The 24,300-nt window shown below is 36.7% G+C and overlaps 1 protein-coding gene across 5 annotated transcripts in view; it reads right to left on the bottom strand.

The window, feature by feature from the left end:
- The window catches only part of LOC150086112 (rho family-interacting cell polarization regulator 2-like), a 324,874-nt gene that overhangs the window by 134,775 nt on the left and 165,799 nt on the right, over positions 1-24,300 (bottom strand). For all 5 annotated transcript variants that reach the window (XM_090374381.1, XM_090374377.1, XM_090374378.1 and 2 more), the window contains 2 exons: positions 19,696-19,914; positions 13,686-13,830 (listed from right to left, as the gene is read on the bottom strand). In XM_090374381.1, coding sequence (XP_090230507.1) covers positions 13,686-13,830; positions 19,696-19,914 — 364 coding nt within the window. The remainder of the gene's footprint in view (positions 1-13,685; positions 13,831-19,695; positions 19,915-24,300) is intronic.

Below are 24,300 nucleotides of genomic sequence, written 5' to 3'. Positions count from 1 at the left end.
ACCTCTCGGGGGGGTACCACTAAATTTATATGTAATTGGCATTATCCTAAAACTTGTACAGTTTTTGTTAATTGGATTTAAAACTCGAAATTATATAAGGGTTTCCAGGCTACTATTTATGTCTATTCTTTCTTTTCGTTCGTTTGTTTATTTGGGTTAATTTTATGTTAATTTTCGCTCTACAGTTTTTGCCATGTTACTGGCTTATGTTTTATTTTATTTAAAATATTGGATGTATTTCAGCTTCATATGGAGGAATTGCGTGTTGCTGCCTCTAATGAATGCTTAATTAATTATTTATTTATTCACTTTATTATAAATTAACTTATGTTAATATTTAATATGATTCAATGATATATATATATATATATATATATAATAGGATGTAGTGACAAAACTGAACATCTAAAAAAGAACAAAAAAAATAACGAAAAAAATTAATTAATTAAACTGGATTATGGATCCGGGGCACTACTAGTTATAGCAGAAATACCCAGCAACCATAATGAAATATAGACAAATATATTTGGATCAGTGTTTTGGGTAGGGGTGCTGACCTGTCAATTGTAATTACAACGGAATAAATTAAGAATGCCTCCAAGTCAAAAGCAGATTAAATGAAATTAAATAAAATTAAGATTAACATAAAAATAATAAAAATGATACTTAATGCTGTAGATCCTAAGATTTTAACTATGTCTTCAAAGGGTCAGCAGCCAAAACCGAAGGAACCACAGCAATAAGCAAGGTCTCTGTTTCTGTTATGATGTGTACGTATGAAACATATACATATAAATACATTATTCAGCTATGATGTACAGCAGGCCCTCGTTATAGTGCAGATTGCTTTACACTAATTTGCTATAACGCTGTTCTTATATTATAACCCATATCTGACTATAGCACTGTCATAAATCACTATAATGCTCTTTTACGGATTGCATTTTTGGCATATTTAACGAAATCGTTTCATTTGATGGAGTCGACAGCTTAAAAATGAATAGCAAAACAGCACAAAACGTTTCCCACGACGAGTTTAGAAATTTTCCAACGCACAGTGAAATTTTCTCGCACACTAATTTAATTGCAGTACAGTGACTTGTTACAAAGTTCCGAGATCAACATTTTAAAAAATGATCAAGTATACTGCTTGTAATAGCGTTATATGCATTTATCCAAAGTATAGTCATCACTCAGTACAGTATTAGACATCATGCGTAACGGACAGTTTACTCAAACATTGTATCATAATTAATGCAACCAATGCAGTTATATTTTCGAAGAGTTAATAATGGCAGATAAGAATGAAAAGGCAACAATGTCTGGACGCAGTACAAAGACTATAAATGTAAGAAAAAGACTGAATTTGAAAATTATATTAGACGTTTTGAAGCGAATCGATTCCGGTCAACAACAAGTGGATGTCAACGATACCACATAATTTACGACTGGCAAGTTTAACTGTAAGACAGATTATAAAAAATAAAGAATTCATTTTAGCAGCAGGAAAGACAGCTGTTCCACTGTAAGAAACTAAGGATAGGCCGGCTATCAGGATTGAAATGGAGAGACTAATTTTATTGAAGATAATATCCAATGCAGAATTCAGTCAAGTTAAATATTATACAAAAAAAAAAAAAAAAAAAAAAGAGAGAGAGAGAGAGAGAGATTAGCCTATATGATGATCTGAAGAAAACTCACCTAAAAAGAAAAAAAAAAAAAAAAAAATTTGGAAACATTTAAAACTAGTAAGAGCTGGTTGAATAGATTTAAAATCCAAGGAGAAGCTGCAAGTGCAGATCAAGGAGCTGAAACTTTCAAAAAAGAACTTGTTAAAATTATTGAAGAGAGGTATTATGTGCTATACTTCTCAACAATTTAACATAAATGAAGCAGGACTTTTTTTGGAAACAAATGCCTAAAAGAAGTTTCATATTGAAAGAAGAAAAAAAACATGCCAGGTTTCAAAGCGGCGAAGGATCGGTTGACATTATTGTTGGGTGGTAACAGTGCTGGTTGATTTAAAATTAAAACCCCTTTTAGTTTACCAGGATGATAGCCAAAGTACAACCCAAAATTGACACATTTTTCATGATTAAATTCATCAATTAAATTAAATCAATTAAAATCAATTTAGATCAATTAAATTCATGATTTTAATTGGAATTTAAAGTTTAATTTTGATACATAAGTAGTTACCACATAATTATATACGTACATAAGGCAGAATATTTCCTGCATTAAGGATCGTTAGTAATCCTCGTTATAACCTCCATGCACAAGCACACTACGGGTGACCACCCAAGTGTGGCGCCCAACACCACATGGAAGAATGCCACCCCTCTGTGTTACCAGGCAATACTAGGTGGTAGATGACTCCCATAAACCGGTGCAATACCACCATTTTGCTTATTGGAGGTTTGAAGTGGTGGAAACCATGTTTAGTCTCCAGAGCTAAGTTCTGATCAAGTCTTCCCCATCTCTTCCATAATGCAATATGACTGATGACTTTTGAGATTATGATGAACATCACGGCGAGATCCAAACTTCCTTAAATTTCGAGGGGGGCAGCTCTAAAGCTGTGTTCACAGGCCGGCTGCTAGTTAGTACACCAGACCGAATCTATTGGTAACTCTTTAGGAGGCTTCTGGATCAGCTAGTGTATAATCTTGCTACCTCTACTCTGCCAGATAGTGACTGGAGGGAGTCCGAGTAGTGTGTATGGGGGGGGGGGCATTGTCGAGGCCATGTTATGTCAAGGATCTGGGTATATTCTTACCATGTGTAAGGCATATGCAAAAATTTCATTACCTCATACAGCATGTCCCCCCACTTTTCTTACTATTGAATACACCATGAATTGTCAAACTAATAGAGTAAGCTTATCTGCAAAAATATCAAAACCTTCCAAACACTTCCTAATTCATTTCACAAATATACGTGGTCTCAATTCTAATCTCAACGATGTCCATTTCCACTTGCAGTCTGCCAAACCCCATGTACTTTTTCTGACAGAATCTCAAAATTGCAGTTGCCCAAATTCTTCGCTGTATGATTCCTTTCGCCTCAAAGGTGGTACTTGTGCACATGTCCTTTCCAATATTATCTGTCAGAGACTTGGTAATTTGGAATCTCCTCTTTTCGATCTTCTCTGGTTTAAAATCTCTCTACCTCATTGTGTCAAATTCATCTATTGTCTCTACCGTTCTTTCAACTCCACTAATCACTTGGAGCTCTTCGACTTTCTCTCTTTGCAACTTGACTTTTTCCAGTCCAACTTTCCTAACAGTAAGGTAATTTTCCTTGGTGATTTTAATGTTCACAACTCCAGCTGGCTTCCGTTTTCTAGCCACACCGACCCAGCTGGTCGAGATGCTGAGGCTTTTGCAATTACTAATGACCTTGCACAGATTGTTCATTTACCAACAAGAATACTGGACAGTCCCAACCATACAGCCAACATGCTTGATCTTTTTCTCACAAACAATCCTAAGTACACGGTCAAGGTGAGTGGTCCATTAGAAACCTCAGATCAAAACTTGGTGACTGTCTCTTCTCCAATGGAGCCTTTATATCATGGCTTTCCCAACCTCATGGTGTTGGGCATTACAAGAATGCAAAATGGGATGACCTGAGAGATTTCTTTTCTTCTTTTCCTTAGTCGGATTACTGTTTCAAAACTTTTGATGTTAATGTTTGCTCAAATCGTGTCAGTGAAATTATTTTTGTAGGAATGGAATCCTTTATTTCACACTCCACTTTAAAATCTCGTCCTTCATCTAAACCTTGGTTTTCCAATAAATGTGCTAAGGCTGTTCAAGAGAAGAACGTTGCATATCGTAATTGGCTTGTTTCCAATTCTTCAATTTCATTTTCTGCCTACACCAAATTTTGAAACAATTGTAAAACAGTTATTAATCAGTCCAAACAAGATTTTGAACAGGGTAAGAGTAGAAAACTTGCTTCTTGCCCTAATGGTAGCCGAGCATTCTGGTCTTTTGTCAAAGCCATTGGCTGCAATTTTTGCTCATCTCTGTTCCCACCTCTTAAAAAACCAGATGGTTCTGCTGTCATTTCAGCCAAGGATAGAGCTGACCTGCTAGCATCCCATTTTTCTTACAACTCATATATTAATGATCTTGGTCTTCCGTCAAAAGGATGTCACAACGATTTTGATAAATCTTGATTCTAAGAAAACTTCAAATCCTAATAGTATTTCTCCACTTGTTCTCAAAATATGTGTTACTGAATTACTCCTGTTCTTGCTGCCTTTTTTCACTTTCTTATTCCAAAGATGTTTTTTCTTCTGTTTGGAAATTTGCTCATATCCAGCCAGTTCCTAAAAAGGGTGACAAATACCTCCCATCCAATTATCGTTCAAATTAAATTACTTATACTATTTCTAAAGTAATGGAGAAATCAATTAACCGCCAACTCTTAAACTACCTAGAAAACTTCCGTCTGATCAATAATCACCAGTATGGATTCCGTCAGTGTCGATCCACTGGTGATATTCTGGCTTATGTTACACATTTATGGACTAATTCAATGGAAAGGTTCGGTGAAACACAAGTACAGTCGGTCCTCGTATAACACGTGTTTACATTACACGAATTCGATCATACACGATTTATAAATAGGGGAACGTTATCTTATATAACACGAACCGAATTCACTTATGCACAATTCGCCTTTGTATTTACAAGAAATGGCAGTCAAATGCGAAATCACCCCAACCGAACGCAACATGATAGGAATGAAGAAGATTCTGAAAATGTATTTATGTTTTATATCAGTGAAGGGGAAACACATTTCACCATAATAACGTAAAAACTAACACAATTCCAGCTATCGGTATAATCGCAAATGCAATTAGATGGAGTTTACTACCAGTTTATAACAGATTCCACTAGCAGAAACGCAACTGGAAATTGTTTTTATTGTTTTATGGTAGTAACCCCCAGAAATGTGCTTTAGTAAAATGTGAGGTGTTAATAGCGTATCTCGGCCTTTACCGTGTTGTTTATTCAGTTGCTATACGCGCGCAGCTTTATGTGTATTAAGGGTGCCTCCTCGTTTTGTAATTGTGCTTTATTCCCTAAAAATGAGTAAAATGCTTAAAAGGTGTGAAAAGGAAGCGTCCTGGTGAAGACACTACAGATTCAGAGAGAAAAAGAAAAGCAATATCGATAAACAGAGGTGGACTGGATCAAAAATTCTTACCAGGGAAAATTTATGGTGGCCTCATACTACAATTTATGGCCAAATTCACACCGGGATTTCCCGGGTAAGGCTTATGGCCAGTCCGCCTCTGTCGATAGAGAAAAAAAAATATGAAATTGTGAAACGCTTTGAGCGAAATGAAAGACCATGTGATATTGCACGTGCTACAGACTAAATGAGGCAATGCCGAGAATTACAAAGAATGCGGAGAAAATAAAAACAACTTTCATAGCGGGAACAACTCAAAGTGTAATTAAAATCCATTAGATTAAGACACAAGAATTGGAAGAGATGGAACGGCTGTCATCTGTTTGGATAGAAAATCAAACAAAAAACAAGTTTGCTTACGATAGAAGCAAAAGCAGTAGCAATATTTTATTACGTAATAAAATACGTAAGCATTTTAGTACGACTTACGTATTATAATTTATTACGACTATTTTATTTAATATAATAAATTTTTTACGAATAAAATACGTATTTTATTCGTAAAAAATATTTTATAATATAATAAAAATAAATATTTTTTATTATTTATTGTATAATAAAAATAAAAAAATATTATATTATTTATTGTATAATAAAAATAAAATAATATTATATTATTTTTTATGACGATTAAAATTACCCGATTATTTATTGTATTTGGTAATGTTTTGGTTCCAAATGTGTGTTCAATCTTGGGTGGTCGGCACCTAACCCCACTTTTCCCATAGGGACTGTTGTTTATATTGCATGATTTTGCATTGCACGAGAGTTTCTAGGAACACAACTATCGTGCTATACGAGGACAGACTGTAGTTGCTCTTGACATCTCAAAGGCTATCAATCATGGCATAAAGGTCTTCTAAACAAGCTTCCATCTTATGGTTTGCCAACTGGTTTTTGTAATTGGTTATCCAGTTTTCTCTCTGATTGCTCACTGAGGGTGATGGTAGATGGTTCAGTTCTTTCCCCCACTCTTTTTCTCTTGTACATTAATGACTTTCTTCCACTGACTGGAAATCCTATCCAGAGTTGTCGATGATAGCACATTACATTCTATTTTTCATTTTGAGAAACTTTGTCCTGCTTCAACTTCTCGGATATTTGCTATCGATTCCTTAAATGCCGATCTCCAGATAATTCTGCAGTGGGGCAAAGACAACTCAGTTGATTTCAATCCTTCTAAAACTCAGTTGATTTCAATCCTTATAAAACTCAGTCTTGTCTTATATCTCGCAAAAAGGATTCTTCTGCTCCTATGTTTATCTTTGGTGACACTCTATATTTCTAGGCAAAATGATATATCTCTTCTGGGGATTACCCTGACTTTAATCTCTCTTGCCACAAGCACATTACAAATATTGCTCCCTCTGCATCTAAAAAACTTGGTTTTCTCTTTCGCTCTGTGTTACTTTTCTTCCAAACAGCTGTTCACTCTTTACAAATTGCAAATCCGCCCTACCATGGAATATTGTTCCCACATCTGGGGCGGTGCCCCCAGAACCTCTAGCAGGCTTCTAGATTCTATTCAGAAGAGGGCAGTTAGGTTAATTAATGACTCTTTTGTGGCCATAGTGCACCTCCCAAGGTTTTTTGCAGTACTTTGATCCAAGCCCGAGGCAGGATTCGAACTTATGCCAACCCGCGACCTTTGGGTTGGCAGGCAGGCAGGCGCTTTACCCACCCGGCTAGCCCGGTCGGCAATTAATAAATGACTCCTCTCTAATAGAGTCTCTCCACTCACTGTCTCATAGATGTACTGTTTTTGCATGCCTTTTCTACAGATACTTCCACAGGCACTGTTCTTCTGAATTGGCTTCTATAATTCTCGCTCTCTCATTCAAAACAGTCGGAACAAGTCCCCGCACCAGTCAACATCCATTTACTCTCCAACTTCAAACTCACAGAACCAACTTTTCATTTTCTTCGTTTATTCATTCAACTGCCATTTTCTGGAAAAACCATCCTTCATATGTATTTTCTGAAAATTACAGTCTACAGAAGTTCAAGTCTAATGTCAACAAATATCTTCTTTCGTCTTCTCAACCTCCAACCCAAGCACGGTACTAAGTACTATAAGTTCTAATACCTCTTGTTTGTGGTTTTCATAAAAAAAAGAGAGATATATCATTTTGCCTAGAAATCGGAGTGTCACCAAAGAGCAGCATAGGAGCAGAAGAATCCTTTTTGCGAGATATAAGACAAGACAGTTTTAGAAGGATTGAAATCAACTAAGTTGTCTTTGCCCCACTGGAGAATTACCTGGAGATCGGCATTTAAGGAATTGGTAGTGGATATTCGAGAAGTTGAAGCTGATTGAGCAGGGCAAGGTATCTCAAAATGGAAAGTAGAATGCAATGTGCTATTATCAGCAAAACTATGGATAGGATTTCCAGTCAATTGAAGAAGGTCATTAATATACAAGAGGAAAAGAGTGGGGGAAATAACTGAAACCTGGGGGACACCAGCATTAGTGGAGAAGTTAGAAGACAGAGAGCCATCTACCATCAACCTCAGTGAGCAATCAGAGAAAAATGGATAACCAATTACAAAAAACATTGGCAAACCATTAGATGGAAGCTTAGTTTAGAAGACCTTTATGCCAAACACAATCGAAAACCTTTGAGATGTCAAGAGCAACTGCTTGTGTTTCACCAAACTTTTACATTGAATTTGTCCATAAATGGTTAACATAAGCCAGAATATCAACCACTGGATCGACACTGACGGAATCCATATAGGTGATCATTGATCAGACGGAAGGTTTCTAGGTAGTTTAAGAGTTACTGGTTAATTGATTTCTCCATTACTTTAGAAATAGTAGAAGTAATTGCAATGAGGTGATAATGGGATGGGAAGGATTTGTCACCCTTTTTAGGAACTGGCTGGATATAAGCAAATTTCCAAGCAGAAATAAAAACACATTTGGAATAAGAAAGTGAAAAAAGGCAGCAAAGAACAGGAGTAAGTTCAGGAGCACAGGTTTTGAGAACATGTGAAGAAATACTATCAGACCTGGAGCTTTCTTAGCATCAAGATTCGTCAAAATCTTTGACATCCTTTTGACAGAAGACCACAGGAGGCATTGAATGGGGTGCGTTGGGAATGGTGGGAAATGTTTTGCCAAGATCATTAATACATCAGTTGTAAGAAAAATGGTATGCTAGCAGGTCAGCTCTATCCTTGGCTGAAGTGACAACAGAACTATTTGGTTTTGACAGAGGTGGGAGCAGAGATGGGCAAAAATTGCGGACAATAGCTTTGGCAAGAGACAAGAATGCTTGGCTCAATCCGAACAATCCTAATCATACAGTTGTTTGTGAGAAAAAGATCAAGCGTATTGGCTGTATCATTAGGATTGTCCGGAACCATTAGGGAAAGAAGCAAGTTTCCTGTTCAAAATCTAGTGCTTTACAATTGTTGTGAGCTTTGGTGTACGCAGAAAATGAAACTGAAGAATTGGAAACAAGCTAATTACGATATGCAACATTCTTCTCTTGAACAGCCTTAGCACATTTATTGGAAAACCAAGGTTTAGATAAAGGATGAGATTTTAAAGTTGAGTGTGGAATAAAGGATTCCATTCCTCGAAGAATAATTTCACTGACACGATCTGAGAAGTTTTGAAACAGTAATCCAACCAAAGAAAAGAACAAAATAAATCTCGCAGGTCATCCCATTTTGCATTCTTGTAATGCCAAACATGAGGATGGGAATAGCCATGAGATAAAGGCTCCATTGGAGAAGAGAATCACCAAGTTTTGATCAAAGGTTCCTAATGAACCACTCACTTCGACGTTGTACTTAGGATTGTTTGTGAGAAAAAGATCAAGCGTGTTGGCTGTATGGTTAGGATTGTCTGGTATTCTTATAGGTAAATGAACAATCTGTGTAAGGTCATTAGTAATTGCAAAAGCCTCAGTATCTCGACCAGCTGGATCGGTGCGACTAGAAAACTGAAGCCTGCTGGAGTTGTGAACATTAAAATCACCAAGGAAAATTACCTCACTGTTAGGAAAGTTGGACTGGAGAAAGTCAAGTTGCAAAGAGAGAAAGTCAAAGAGCTCCAAGTGATTAGTGGAGTTGGTTGAACGGCAGAGGCAACAGATGAATTTGACACAATGAGATAGAGTGATTTTAAACCAGAGAAGATCGAAAAAAGGAGATTCCAAATTACCAAGTCTCTGACAGGGAATATCAGAACGGACATATGCACAAGAACCACCTTTGAGGTGAAAGGAATCATACAGCGAAGAATTTGGGCAACTGAGATAAGCAGTAGTTGAATCAACCGATAACCGAGATTCTGTCAGAAAAAAGTACGTGGAGTTGGGCAGACTGCAAGTGGAAATGGACATCTCTGAGATTAGAATTGAGACCATGTACATTTGTGAAATGAAATAGGAAGTGTTTGGGAGGTTTAAATCTTTTTCCAGATAAGCTTACTCTATTAGTTTGACAATTCATGGTGTATTCAATAGTAAGAAAAGTGGGGGGACATGCTGTATGAAGTAATGAAATTTTTGGATAGGGCGTACACATGGTAAGAATATACCCAGATCCTTGACATAACATGGCCTCAACAATGTCCCCCAACATACACAGTACTCGGACTCCCTCCAGTCACTATCTGGCAGAGTAGAGGTAGCAAGATTATACACTAGCTGATCCAGAAGCCTCCTAAAGAGTTACCAATAGGTTCGGTCCAGTTTACTAACTAGCAGCCAGACTGCAAACACTGCTTTAGAGCTGTACCCTTGAAATGTAAGGAAGATTTGATATCATCATGATATTCATCATAACCTCAAAAGTCATCAATCATACTGCATGATGGAAAAGATGGGGAAGGGTTGATGTAGCTCTGGAGACTAAACACGGGTTCCACCACTTCGAGCCTCCAATAAGCAAAGTGGTGGTATTGCAACGGTTGATGGGAGTCATCTACCACCTAGAATTGCCAGATGGGCAGCATTCCTCCATGTAGTGTGGGTGACACCCCTCACCCCTGCTTACGTTGATTCACACTTGGGGTGGTCTCCTGTAGTGTGCTTGTGCATGGAGGTTATAACGAGCATTACTAACAGTCCCACCACCATGAAGCTTCAAGCAGAGAATTTGGTTGTCAGACTGTCCACAGACTTCGCCAAAATTGGGTCCACTCGATCTTAGATAAATCATAAAAACATCTCTTCTATAAACGTGCTGATAAAAAATGATCATTGGAAGTAACAGGTAGGGACTAAAGAAGCTATAGCCCACCCTACGGAGAAAATAATGTGGACTTTTTTTTTTTTTTTTGTACTGTTACATGAGATTAAAGCTTAATGATTCTATGAACACTGCTTGAACCTACCCCCTTAGAAAATCCTTGGGCTGCCACTGTAAATGATATATCAAATCTCAATTTACAAAGCACTCATATCAGCTTTATTCATGTAGGCTATTATTTGAATGCGCAAATAATAATGGATATGAATTTATTTATTTATATATATATATATATATACACACACACAGATAGTTCTTGACTTTACGAGTTAATTCGTTCCTAGCACGTGCTCGTAAAGTGGGAATTTATTTCCTATAGACATAAGGTTAAAAATAGGGGTTACTTTCTCAAAAATGAAATTAGTTAGCAAATTAGTTTATGTTTAAACAATGATTGATTTATCGAAAGAAATGAAAATGTAGCCTGTAAAATCAAGCATATTATAATAATAGAGAAATTATTTACGATTTACAAGTTAAAAAATGTTTATTATTCATCATCATCATCGACTAAATTCACACTCTTTGATCACTCATTACTGGCTCGGCACTCATTGGTTTGTTGCATAAGCTGTCATCTTCTTCAGAAATGTTTCAAGATAATCTTCTCTTTTAATTATAAATTTCATGACTGCATGCATAAGCGTTTTATTTAAGGCACACAGATTGCAACTAACACGATTTGCATGGAGTAACAAGTTTACGAAGCTAAAAAAAAAAAGAAGGAATGAAGAGAAGATTCTGGAAATTTATTGTTTTTATAGGATTGAAGATTTCAGTAAAGGGGAAACACATTTCACCATAATAACGTAAAAAAACCACACAATTCCAGCTATCGGTATTTTCGCAAATGCAAGAAGATCGAGTTTACTACCCATTTATAATTGCTTGAGGTAACAAAAAAGCCCAATAAACCGGAAAGTGCAAATTGTTTTTATTGTTTTTTTGCCGTTTAAAATTGATCAACAAAGCGTTTAAAATTGATTCTTATAACCGAACATATGATAAACGATGAGAGTGTAGTGCATTTTAATGGTTTCAACTGGTAACTAATACAATTTATAAACCATGCTCACGACCTTTTATTATGGCCTTAAGGCAGTGGTTTTCAATGGGGATGTGCAACAACATTCTTGGGGTGCCATGTAATTTGGGTTTAAGTTACTTAAAGTTATTATTTTTTTTTTTTTGAAATTTATATATTTATTTCAATATAAAGGGTACGGTACAATATACATTGTACCATATCTTTTTAATTTCGTGGTGATCTATAATTGATCTTTATTTAGTACCTCTATATAAACAATAAATTATTATATAGGTATATATTAAAAGGCCGAAAACCACTGTGTTTTACTGGGACAGTAAGGGCACTATGAACCGAGAAAGTTTGGGAACCTCTGCTTTAAGGTCACGCTTGTGACCTTAAAAATGACATTTTAGAGAAATAAATAGCTAATTAAAAACTAATAAATTAGTTTTCCAGTGAAAATTTCAACTTCCGAGATCTTGAAATGAATTACCAAAAAACAATGTATTATTGGGTTCACATCACGATATTTTAACGATACAATGGTGTCTCTGGAACTGATTAATATTGTAAATCGGGGTACACTGTATTGTATAGCTATGCATGTGGTTTGGAATTCGGTATTTATGACTGTTTAACATTAATTTTTTTTGCAATTAATGTTCATATTTTCGATTTTGTTGATACTTGGGTAAAAAAAAAAAAAACTTGTAAACCCAGGAACTCGTAAAGTGAGAATTGCCTATTAGCATTAGCATTAGTAGAGGCATTTGATGCAAGAAAGCAAGCTTATGCAGCATCAGCCAAAAAAAAAAAAAAAAAAAAAAACCGACTTCCACTTCACCCCTCTGTTCGTTCAAAATACCTGTCCAGCTGAGCCTTAAACTTATTTAGGCTATCAACCTCCACCACAAGGGATGGAAGTCTGTTCCACCAACCAACCACCCGCTGGCTAAAGGCAAATTTCCGCACGTCTATCCTACATCTGTCTTTCCTCAATTTGAATTTATGCCCTCTCAGGTGATTTTTCTGAGCTAGAGGAAGAATCCCATCAGCATTGAGCATGCTTAAACCATTCAAGGCTTTATACACCTCTATCAGATCACCTCGCTGGTGCCTAGTCTCCAGACACTAATTTGCAAAACTTAAGCCTTTCTTCGTAAGAGCACCCCTTTGTTCCATTCACTAATCTTGTTGCCCTTCTCTGTACTCGTTCCAGCAGCTCTATATCCTTCTTGAAATGAGGCCTCCAGACCTGTATACAGTACTCTAGGTGTGGCCTGACCATCGCCTTATACAATGGAATAATCACCTCCTTATCCCTGCTGGAAAAATTCCTGTATATCATTGACAATACTCCATGAGCTTCTCTTGCAGCCCGTCTGCACTGCTCAGAGAACTTCATATCTGCCTGCACAACCACCCCCAAGTCCCTTTCATTCTCTACCACTGTCAGTGTAGTACCACAGAGTTGATACGTTGCTCTGGGGTTGCTGTTTCCCCATGTGTAGTACTTTACATTTGTCAATGTTAAACTTCATTTGCCACCTCTCAGCCTATCTGCTCAACCTTTCCAGATCCTGTTGCAGCAGCATAGTGTCAGTAGTGTCCTTGACAACCCTGCCAACCTTTGTATCGTCTGCTTGATTTGATTTGGTAGTTGTTGGTGCATTGGCTTCTGTGGCCATATTGCACCTTTCAAGGTTTTTGCAGTACTTTGATCCAAGCCCGGGGCGGGAATCGAACCCGCGACCTTTGGGTTGCCGGGCAGGTACTTTACCCACTCGGCTAGCCCGGTCGGCGTATCGTCTGCAAACTTGGACATTAAGCCCGATATACCATCATATATATATATATATATGGAGCTGTACAGTTTAACATGGATACTAATTAGAAGATAGAGAGAGAGAGAGAGAGAGAGAGAGAGAGAGAGAGAGAGAGAGAGAGAGAGAGAGATACTGTTTACATATGACAGAGTTCTTATACTTCTCTTGGTTGTACTTACAAGTCTGATTCTTACAGTTTGAATTTTTTCATAATAGCTGAAATAGCTAAAGCTATTGATTTGACAGAAACATTAAACAATGTGTTTAGTGAATTCATTTGTTCATAGTGTTACTAAACCATCTAAGTATTATGCAATTTAATTAATTCAGAAAAAAAAATTTTTTTTTAGTACTTCAGTGCTTTACTAATGGCATCAAAAATGGCCTGAGCACGTTCTGGGCGAGGAACTTTAGGTGGCTTTCCACTCCATGTTGCTGAGAGGCCTTGAAGAAGATGGCGGGATGAGTTAGGACTATTAGCTTGACCAAGAACAGAACCTATAAATTTTACAGAAAAGTTAGTTAAAGATAAAAAATGTTTTTCTAAAGTTACAAGAGTTATTCAGATTTTTTTTTTTTTTGAAAATTCACAAAAATCACAATTTAATATTATGTAATAAAACTATAACATAGTATTAAAGGTTACTACCACCAGCATTCATTGATTTAAACATAAAAGTGCTTTCAGATACAGAAATAAGCAAATGAACAAAGGCCTACAATTTTCATCCTGACTCAATTTCTCTATTTTCTCCTGCAACTAGGCCTTCAGGGGCTATTATAAAAGAGGGCACATCACCTCTTTATGCTATCAGAATGTTGCATGATACTGAACTTGCAATTATTCTAAAGAGAGTCAACATCTAAATCAGAAGAAACAGCCCAAAAAACCTAAAATCAGACAATGCCATATTCAAAAGAATTTAACAGGAAGATGATGCTCAACCTATTAGCAGACACTATGATTTTTGATGTCATCAACAAGGACTGAAAAGCTAACATCAGAAGAAAGAAAATTTAAGCCTACCTCAAACAAGACAAAATCAATGCAAACACACTCATGGGATGATACTGTGCAAAAATTCGAAATCATTCCTGCAATGATAAAAACAGGTTTAGGAAAGAGATGCACTTTCAGAGTCCCTTCATACTCTTAGTGACTTAGACCTATCTGAAGGACTTGGTCACAATAAAGAAACTTTATCCAACAAGAGATGTTCTAAGAGAGCTTGCAGAATTATTGGCAAAGTTATAAGAAATTCTTGACCCCTCCCTGATAGTCACTACAGTCTATTAGTCTACCCAGGGGCGGGCAACCTTAGGCTTGCAGGCCAACTCCGGCCCACAAATGTGTGTAATCCGGCCTGTGGTCGTTTTCAAAATATATATAATAAACAGCCTGCCGAAGAATATATATATATATATATAGTGTGAAATTATATTTATTGTAATTTTTATTACATTTGCTGTTATTAAATTGCTTTTAACATTCTGATTGCACAACATCTAACAAATCATTTGAATTTGTGCCCTATATCACAACTCAAGTAAGCACTAGTGTTGCCAAATGTTACTAAGCAAACATAGCAACATTGGAAAGCAGGCATAGACTTTACATGCAGTCAGTAGCGGTTCCCAGACTTTCGGCTCTGCAGAATGTGATTACATTGCATCATGCAATCACATTCTACAAGTGTATCATGCTTTTCAATGGCAAACATCAGTGAATAATCAATGGAAAAAAGTATATAATTTGGAGATTTACCACTCTTTTATGAAGCCATTTATTGAAACCTATCGCAATGCACACATGAAAACCTAAGTTTATTAAGGTTTTAAAAAATCCTTGAAATTATAATAATTTTGATTTAATTTTTTTTATAATTGTAGTTTTAAATTTTATCTTGAATTTGTATTTTGTTTTTTCTTATTAATTAAATTAATTATATGTACGAGTATGTATAAATATTACAACAAATAACATAAAACTGTTTATGACAATTTTTTCATTATACACCATTTTAATAATCTTAAAAATAGTGGAAAGCTAAAAATACAATTTGGCCTCACAGACATTTTATATGGCCAGCCATTTAAAAAGGTTTCCCACCCCTGGTATATCCTATGTGTTTATCGAAAGTGGCAAGATGTCAGAATGGCCAAGACATGCAACGCCAGAACCTTTTTCACAGGTTCCCACAAACCCAAAGAACTTCTGCACCAAAAGCAGTATTCATAAAAGAAAGATGATTTAAAAGTGCCAAAGGTATATAGAGGCATGCAATATAGTCCAACACAGTATCTCAGAAGGTCATTATGATTCCAACAACATGGAAATACTGGATACATAACGATGTATACCACCTTCAAGCATCACTCCTTCCTTCACACAAACACCTTTAGCATTAGCATTAGTAGAGGCATATGATGCAAGAAAGCAAGCTTATTCAGCATCAGCCAAAAAAAAAAAAAACCAACCACTACTCCCATTTCACCCCTCCGTTCGTTCGAAATACCTGTCCAGCTGAGCCTTAAATTTGTTTAGGCTATCAACTTCAACAACAAGCGATGGGAGTCTATTCCACAAACCAACTGCCCGCTGGCTAAAGGCAAATTTCCGCACATCAATCCGACATCCGTCCTTCCTCCTTTAGGAAGTGGATCAAAGAAAATGCAACGATCACGGAGTGATTAATATTATTCAAAACACAACATAAAAAAATCCTCCAATTAAAAACATTCGGCCAAAAAATCCAATGCAATTCTTCCCCACCATGCATATACCTCCCTGCTAACATTTCTCTCACTTCTACCAATACAAAAAAAAAAAAAAAAAGATGGTCGCTAAGCCACCCAGACTAAAAAGATCTGCTAGGTCAGCAAAAAGACAAGGAGAAAGAACAGAATATCACACAACATGTGACCGCCAGTTGAGCAATATAATCTTGTTAGTGCAACTACGTGAAAGTCTAGTGTTAAACGGTTGAAATTAATGGGTGGACTAATGTTATTAGTGGTGTTCCCAAGGTGTCCATGTTGGGCCCATTGTTGTTTTCTGTATATATATATATCAATGATATTGATGAAGGTACATCAGGCTTAATGTCCAAATCTGTAGGTGATACAAAGGTAGGCAGGGTTGGTAATGACACTAATGACAGTATGCTACTGCAACAAATGAAATTTAACATTGACACGTGTAAAGTACTGCATATGGGTAGAGAATGAAAAAGACCAGGGGTAATTGTGCAGTCATATATGAAGTTTTCTGAGCAGTGCAGGCAGTCTGTAAGAATAGCTCATGGTGTGTTGTCAATGATATACAGGAATTTTTCTAGCAGGGATAAGGAGGCAATTATCCCCTTGCATCAGGCCACACCATGAGTACTGTATACAGGTCTGGAGCCGTCATTTTAGGAAGGATGTAGAGCTGCTCGAACAAGTACAGAGAAGGGCAATGAGATTGGTGAATGGAAACAAAGGGTTGCTCTTACAAAGAAAGACTTAAGTTCTGCAAATTGCAGTGTCTGGAGACTAGGCACCTGCAAGGTGATCTGATTGAGGTGTATAATCGTTTGAGCAAGCTCAATGCTGATGGGATTCTCCCTCTTCCCAGATTAGCCATCTGAGGAGACATAAATTCAAATTGAGGAAAGACAGTTGTAGAATAGATGTGCAGAAATTTGCCTTTAGCCAGCAGGTGGTTGATTGCTGGAATAAACTTCCATCTGTTGTAGAAATTTACAGCTTAAATAAATTCAAGGCAGAACTAGACAAACATTTGAAGTTAATGGTTGGGTGAAATGGGAAGGGTTTTTTTTTTGGCTGATGCAATATAAACTTGCTTTCTTGCATCAATTGCCTCTACTAATGTTAAGGAACAGATAGTTTGGAAAATAAACGAATTGGAAAATAACTAGAGAACTGAGAGAAATCAATTCCACTCAACTGTTAGAATAATAAGGGCAGACATTTTAGTATAAGTATTAATAGTTGAAAAGTCAGAAAGCAAGCTTATACAGTATATATCAGCCAAAAAAACCCAGCAACAATACTTTTCATATCACTTGTCCATTCCTTCTAACAGTTTGTCTAGTTCTTCCTTGAATATATCCAAACTATCCACTTCCACAACACCAGATGGAAGCTTGTTCCAACAATCAACCACCTGCTGGTTGAAGGAAAATTTCCACACATCTCTCCTACAACCATCCTTCATCACTCTCAATTTATGCTCCCTCATGTGTGTAGTCTGCACAAGAAGCAAGATGCTGCCAGCATTGAGTTTACTCAATCCATTCAAAGCCTTAAGCACCTCAGTAAGATCCCCTCACAGGTACCTAAGTCTCTAGATGCTGCAATTTGCACAATTAAAGCCTTTCCTGGTAAGAGTACTCTTTTGTTCCTCTCACTAATCTCACTGCTATTTCCATAGCTGTTCCAACAGATCCACATCCTTCCTAAAATGAGGCCTACAGACTAGTATACAGTTCTCAAGATTACATTACACAATGGGATAATCACCTCCTTATCCCTCTATGTCACTTGATAAAACCCCATGAGCTGTCCTAACAGCCAATCTGCACTGCTCAGAAAATTTCAAGGCCAACTGCATGATTACTCCAAGTCTTTTTCATTCTGAACTACCACGAGTGTGCTACCACATAATTGGTACAACACTCTGGGATTGCTGCTACTCATATGCAGTACTTTGCATTTTTGAATATTAAACTTCAATACCACTTCTCAGCTCATCTACCTAATTTACAGAGCTAAAGTAGCATAGAGCATCATACTCTGACTACTGTGATTAACCATCCTGCCAACCTTCATATCGTCTGCAAACTTAGACATTAAACCTGATATGCCTTCATCAATATGATATATAAATACAAAAATAAAAAAAAACAACAACAGGCCCAGAACTGAACCCTGGAACTCTACTATAATAGAAAACCAAAAAGAGATGTGTCCAGTGATAACCACTCTGTCTTCTTTAAGTCAACCATCCTTTTATCCGTAGAAGTAACTTGCCCCTAATACCACACTGTTCCAATTTTTTCCCCAGTTTAAGAAGGAAATATAACAGCTTCGTGTATTAGCTGTTTGATGGTGGTGGTAGGCAGAAACAGCATGTTCTTAAAGTCATTTGACTGCGTAAATTATCCAGGCAAATATGAAGTTTGCTCAGCAGTGCAGACAGGTTGTCAGTGCAGGTCATGGAGTCTTGTCAATGATATATAGGAATTTTGCTAGCAGGGACAGGGAGGTGATTATCCCATTATACAAGGCAATGGTCAGGCCACACCTAGAGTACTGTGTACAGGTCTGGAGGCCTCATTTTAGGAAGGATGTAGAGTTGCTAGAATGAGTACAAAGAAGGGCAACAAGATTGGTGAGGGGAACAAAGGGGTGCTCTTACCAAGAAATGCTTAAGTTCTGCAAATTGCAGCACCTGGAGAGTAGGCACCTGTGAGGTGATCTGATTGAGGTGTATAAGGCCTTGAATGGCTTGAGAAAGCTGAATGATATGGGATTCTTCCTCTTGCTCAGATTAAGAACCTGAGGGGGCACAGATTCAAATTGAGGAAAGACAGTTGTAGAACAGATGTGCGGAAATTTGTCTTTAGTTGGTTGATTGGTGGAACCAGACTTCCATCTTTTCTAATAAATAAATTTAAGGATAGCCTAAATAAATTTAAGGCTGAGCTGGACAGGCATTTGGAACAAATATATGGGAGGGTTTTTTTTTTTTTTTTGGCTGATGCTGCATAAGCTTGCTTTCTTGCATCATATGCCTTATTTAATTATGTTAATAACTCTTATTTGTATACCTATATTTGCAGTCTGGCAAATATATAAATTCTTCCATTTTGGTGTGCAGATTGTTTTCTGCATAGAATGACTGGATGTAGACTGCATTTTACAGGCATCCTGCAGTGTTAACTATTTTAGCTGGAAATATAGGTGGTTCATGTTCCTTCACATATAAGCTGTGTATTAGAGACATACACAAAGCTTCTATAGCAATTTGGCTAGCTTTGTGATGAACTGAATTTCGCTACTGGAGGGCATCATATGGTGGTGTCCTACAATCTGTTCAGGATCAGATAAGTGCTCTGTATATTTTCAAGAGTGTATTGGTCACTTCGCCCAATGATCTGAGAATAATATGTTTAAAATATTATTCCAGTTTTTTTTTTTTTTTTTTTCATTTTTTTTTTATTGTAAACTGATCACCTTCTAGAAGGATCACAGGTAGTTAATTCAACATATTATCCTGTAATTTACTAACATGAAAGAACAATTTTTAAAACACAGAAAAGAGATTGCAATAACAGACATAAATGGCCACTTCCTTACTTAAAGCTGCTCCACGTGATAAATTGCTGCTGTTACTGCTCCCTCCACTGCTGATGCTACTTCCATCTGTATTGCTATGACTAATTGTTGCACTTGCTGAAGCGGTTCTACGGTGAGAAAGAAGTCCGGCAAAAGACCTACTCCTAGATACACCTGAAGGATTCGTATCGGGGGATAGCTTTGACTTTGACTTCTCATAAAGGGACATAATATGATGATCTGAAAGGAACAAAAATAAAAAATATCTGAACAAGAAGAAATGAGTCCAAGTAAAAAAAAATCACTTGGTGAGAAAAAGAACAAAAATAATTTAAAAACTAGTATTCAATAGCACAAATTGAAAAACAATGGAAATATTAGATGTTTTCAATATTTATCAATGATATTGATGAAGGTATATTATCAGGCTTAATGTCTATGTTCGCAGATGATGCAATGGTTGGAAGGGTGGTTAATGACAGTCATCCGGGTGAACTACTGCAACAAGATCTAGGAAAATTGGGTGGATGGGCCAAGAATGGCAGTTGAAGTTTAACATTAACAAAAGCAAGGTACTGCACATGGGTAGCAGTAACCCCAGAGTAACTTATCAACTGTGCAGTACTACACTCAGGGTAGTAGAGAACAAAAAAATAACAGGGGGTAATTGTACAGTCAGACATGAAATTCTCTGTGCAGTGCAGACATACTGCCAGGACAGGGCAGCTCATGGGGTTTTGTCAATGATATACAGAAATTTTGCTAGCTGGGATAAGGAGGTAATTATCCCTTTGCATAAAGCCATGGTTAGGTCACATCTTGAGTACTATATACAGGTCTGGAGGCCTCATTTTAGAAAGGATGTAGATCTGCTGAAACGGGTGCAGAGAAGAGCAAACAGATTGGTGAATGGAACAAAAGGGTGCTCTAACCTAGAAAGGCTTCCGTTCTGCAATTTGCAGTGCCTCGAGACCAGGCACCCATGGGAAGATCTGATTGAGGTGTTTAAAGTGCTGAATGGATTGAGTAAGCTGAATGTTAATGGCATTCTTCCACTTTTTGAGACTACACACATGAGAGGGCATAAATTCAAATTTAGGAAAGATGGTTGCAGGATATGAGTACAGAAGTTTGCCTTCAATCAGTGGGTGGTCAATTGTTGGAACAGGCTTCCATCTGTTGTTGTAGAAGTACAGTAGTTTGGTCGAATAAATTCAAGGAAGAACTAGACAAATTCTTGGAGGGTACGGATGGGTGAACTGTGTTTTTTTTGGGTGATGCTATATAAGCTTGCTTTCTTGCATCATTTAACATTACTACTACTACCACTAACACACTGATCACTTCAAAAATTGACCTCTAATTGAAACTGAAATATAAAATTAATCATCTAGAGCTGGCTGGCTGGCTCCAAGTCCTTGGCATATGAACTGTGCTGATCATTGTGTACCTACCTGTTCATATGGTACCAGGTATGATAAAGTCCATATAAGTATGTATTAATAGATCAATTTACATGTTGGGCTGGCTTAAAAAAATGGTATCGCAGAAAATTACCACTTCAATGATGCTGCATTTTTTTTTGTGTGAAACTACTAAAAATCACTGGGGGTGTCATAAATATCCCAAGTGAACACTCTAGGGTCAAGTTGTTATTGGAAGACTTGTAACAGGTAGAATTTAGTCATTGGTGACTTAAGCAACAGTGATTGTTTTCTGGCTCAAATAATTGATCACAGTGCACCAGTTCTTTATCATGTATGATATTTCTGGAGTCTGTGTGCTCATGGACAATTTGCATATTGTGGAGCTGAAAATATCCAAAATCCATGGAACCCATAGCTTATCTGCTACAATATATTATATTTGATATAATATATCTTCCACTCAATATGTATTGAATAATGCACTAAGGCATTTTAATATGTAGTAAATTCAAGAAGAAAGCAAACAGTTTGAAAATTGCATCATTACTGTACAATCTTACTGTTAGCAAAAAAACTTAGTGCCTTTTTGCAGCTTCATGTCGATAATTCATAGTGAAAAAGCACAGTATAACAAACTTCATAAAGAATAGAGGCTAAAACATTAAAAAAAAAAAAAACCCACATACAAATATTAAAAGCAATTAAAGTACTAAAGGCAATAAAAACAAAATATATACCAAGAAGGTTTTGGAGCAATGTCCTCTTTTATCAACTTATCAACAACTTCAGGATTAAGGACCAATTTTTGATTACTGTGATCAAAACTACAGAACACACTATGAAAGTCAAAATAAAAGTTAAAAATAATGGTATAACACATATGCAAGCATTTGACTTTTATAGTTTGTTCACTAGTACTGATCTCAAAACCTAAAAATTAGTCCTTAAACTATATAAGAAACATGGGCGGGTTATTAACTGTAACATAACATACTGGAATACACTACTTGTTTGTGTATTTTCCATAATTATGTATATGATGGGAGACATTGCTTTACTTACAAGATAAAGGTATGCTCACGGGAAGTCCTGAATTGTGTGTAACAGCTAATTTATACCAATATTTCATGGAAAAAAACATTTCCAGATGAACTATAACTTTTCAGATTCATGGAAAATTTATCATTAACTGTCCACATTTTATCCAAAATTTTAGCAAACTTATATCCAAAAGAACTTATTCTTGAAAAAATTAACACATGTAACCACTGCTAATTACCTGGATTTAAAAACTGAAATTTCCACCACCTCAAGAGATATAAATGTGTATAAAAGAGTACATAAGGTGAGTATAATAAAATAATTTTCTCTAAGGAAATATCCATAGGAAAAACAAAAAGCCTAACAACAGCAAAAGAACCATTCAGATGTAAATGAGAACAAAAAGAATGAAATTTAACTACCTATGAATACAAATAAACAGGAATAACTCATGAAGAAACATTTTATTAAGTTCTTTTAAATCAGAAAACCCTACACTAGTATTTAACCTTTTTCCAACTAGAAGAATCCAAACATCAATCAGGATGCTAAAGTTAAAATATATAAAATGACAGTAAGCCCTATAATAACATATGCAGCTGAGATAAGAGATAAAACAGTAAAAATAAAACAATAAATTAAACCACAGAAATGAAAACAACTAATAAAACACCAAGAGATAAAGTTAAAAATGAGGAAATCAGATAGTGTAAAATACAACCTATTAATGAATGGATATATAACAGGGGAAAAAATGAGAAAAACAAAAATAGGATGGATAATAACAGGTGGGCAAAAATAGTAAAGAACTGGAACCTAATTAGCAAACAATCTCTGTGGACTCAGGGGAGGTACCCATAGACTGGAGACATGCAAATGTGACCCCAATTCACAAAAGAGGATCAAAGGGAGACACAGGTAATTACAGACCTGTTAGTTTAACTTCTTCCAGGGAAATTAATGGAGGCACTGGTTAAAGAAGCATTGCAGGATCATCTAGACAAGACTTCAGTTATAGCTCCGACACAGCATGGGTTTGTTAAGGGGAAGTCTTGTCTGACCAATTTGATTGGATGCTATGATTTGGTCACAAAGGAACTGGATGCAAAGAATAAATTTTGATATCATATACTTGGATTTCAGGAAAGCTTTTGATACTGTTGCACATGGAAGACTGCTGTACAAATCGGAGCAGTGTGGCATTAAGGGCAAGTTGCTGCTATGAATAAAGGGATGGTTGAGTGGAGAAGACAGAGTGGTAATCAATGGACACTTCTCTTCATGGTCTAATGTTATTAGTGGAATCCCCCAGTGTTCAGTGTTAGGTCCATTGTTTTCTGTATTTATTAATGATACTGATGAAGGTATATCAGGCTTAATGTCTAAGTTTGCAGATGATACAAAGGTTGGCAGGGTTGATACACTAATGATACACTACTGCAAAAGGATCTAGGAAAGTTGTGCAGATGGGTTAAGAGGTGGAAACTGAAGTTTAATGTTGACAAATGTAAAGTACTGCATATCGGAAGCAGTAACCTCAGAGTAACATATCAACTGTGTGGTACTAAACTGACAGTGGTAGAGAATGAAAAGGACTTGGGGATAATTGTGCAGGGAGATATAAAGTTTTCTGAGCAGTGCAGATGGTCTGCAAGAGTAGCTCATGGTGTCTTGTCAATGACATACAGGAATTTTTGTAGTAGGGATAAGGAGATGATTATCCCCTTGTATAAGGCAATGGTCAAGCCACCCCTTGAGTGCTGTATACAGGTCTGGAGGCCTCATTTTAGGAAGGATGTAGGGCTGCTGGAATGAGTAAAGAGCAGGGCAACAAGATTAGTGAATGGAACAAAGGGTTCTCTTATGAAGAAAGGCTTAAGGTTTGCAAATTACAGTGTCAGGAGACTAGGCACCTGATCTGATCTGATTGAGGTGTATAAGGCCTTGAATGGTTTGAGCAAGCTCAATGCTGATGGAATTCTTCCTCTTGCCCAGATTACGAACTTCAGGGGACAAATTCAAATTCAGGAAAGACAGTTATAGAACAGATGTGCAGAAAGTTGCCTTTAGCCAGCGGGTGGTTGATTGTTGGAACAAACTTCCATCTGTCGTAGACGTTGACAGCTTAAACAAATTCGAGGCAGAACTAGACAAACGT

The sequence above is a fragment of the Mastigoproctus giganteus genome, chromosome 5 (assembly GCF_048544385.1).
Source record: "Mastigoproctus giganteus isolate SK-2022 chromosome 5, ASM4854438v1, whole genome shotgun sequence".
Taxonomy (NCBI): Eukaryota; Metazoa; Arthropoda; class Arachnida; order Uropygi; family Thelyphonidae; genus Mastigoproctus; species Mastigoproctus giganteus.
The sequence above is the reverse complement of the archived record's forward strand: the minus strand, read 5'-3'. Positions and strand labels throughout refer to the sequence as shown.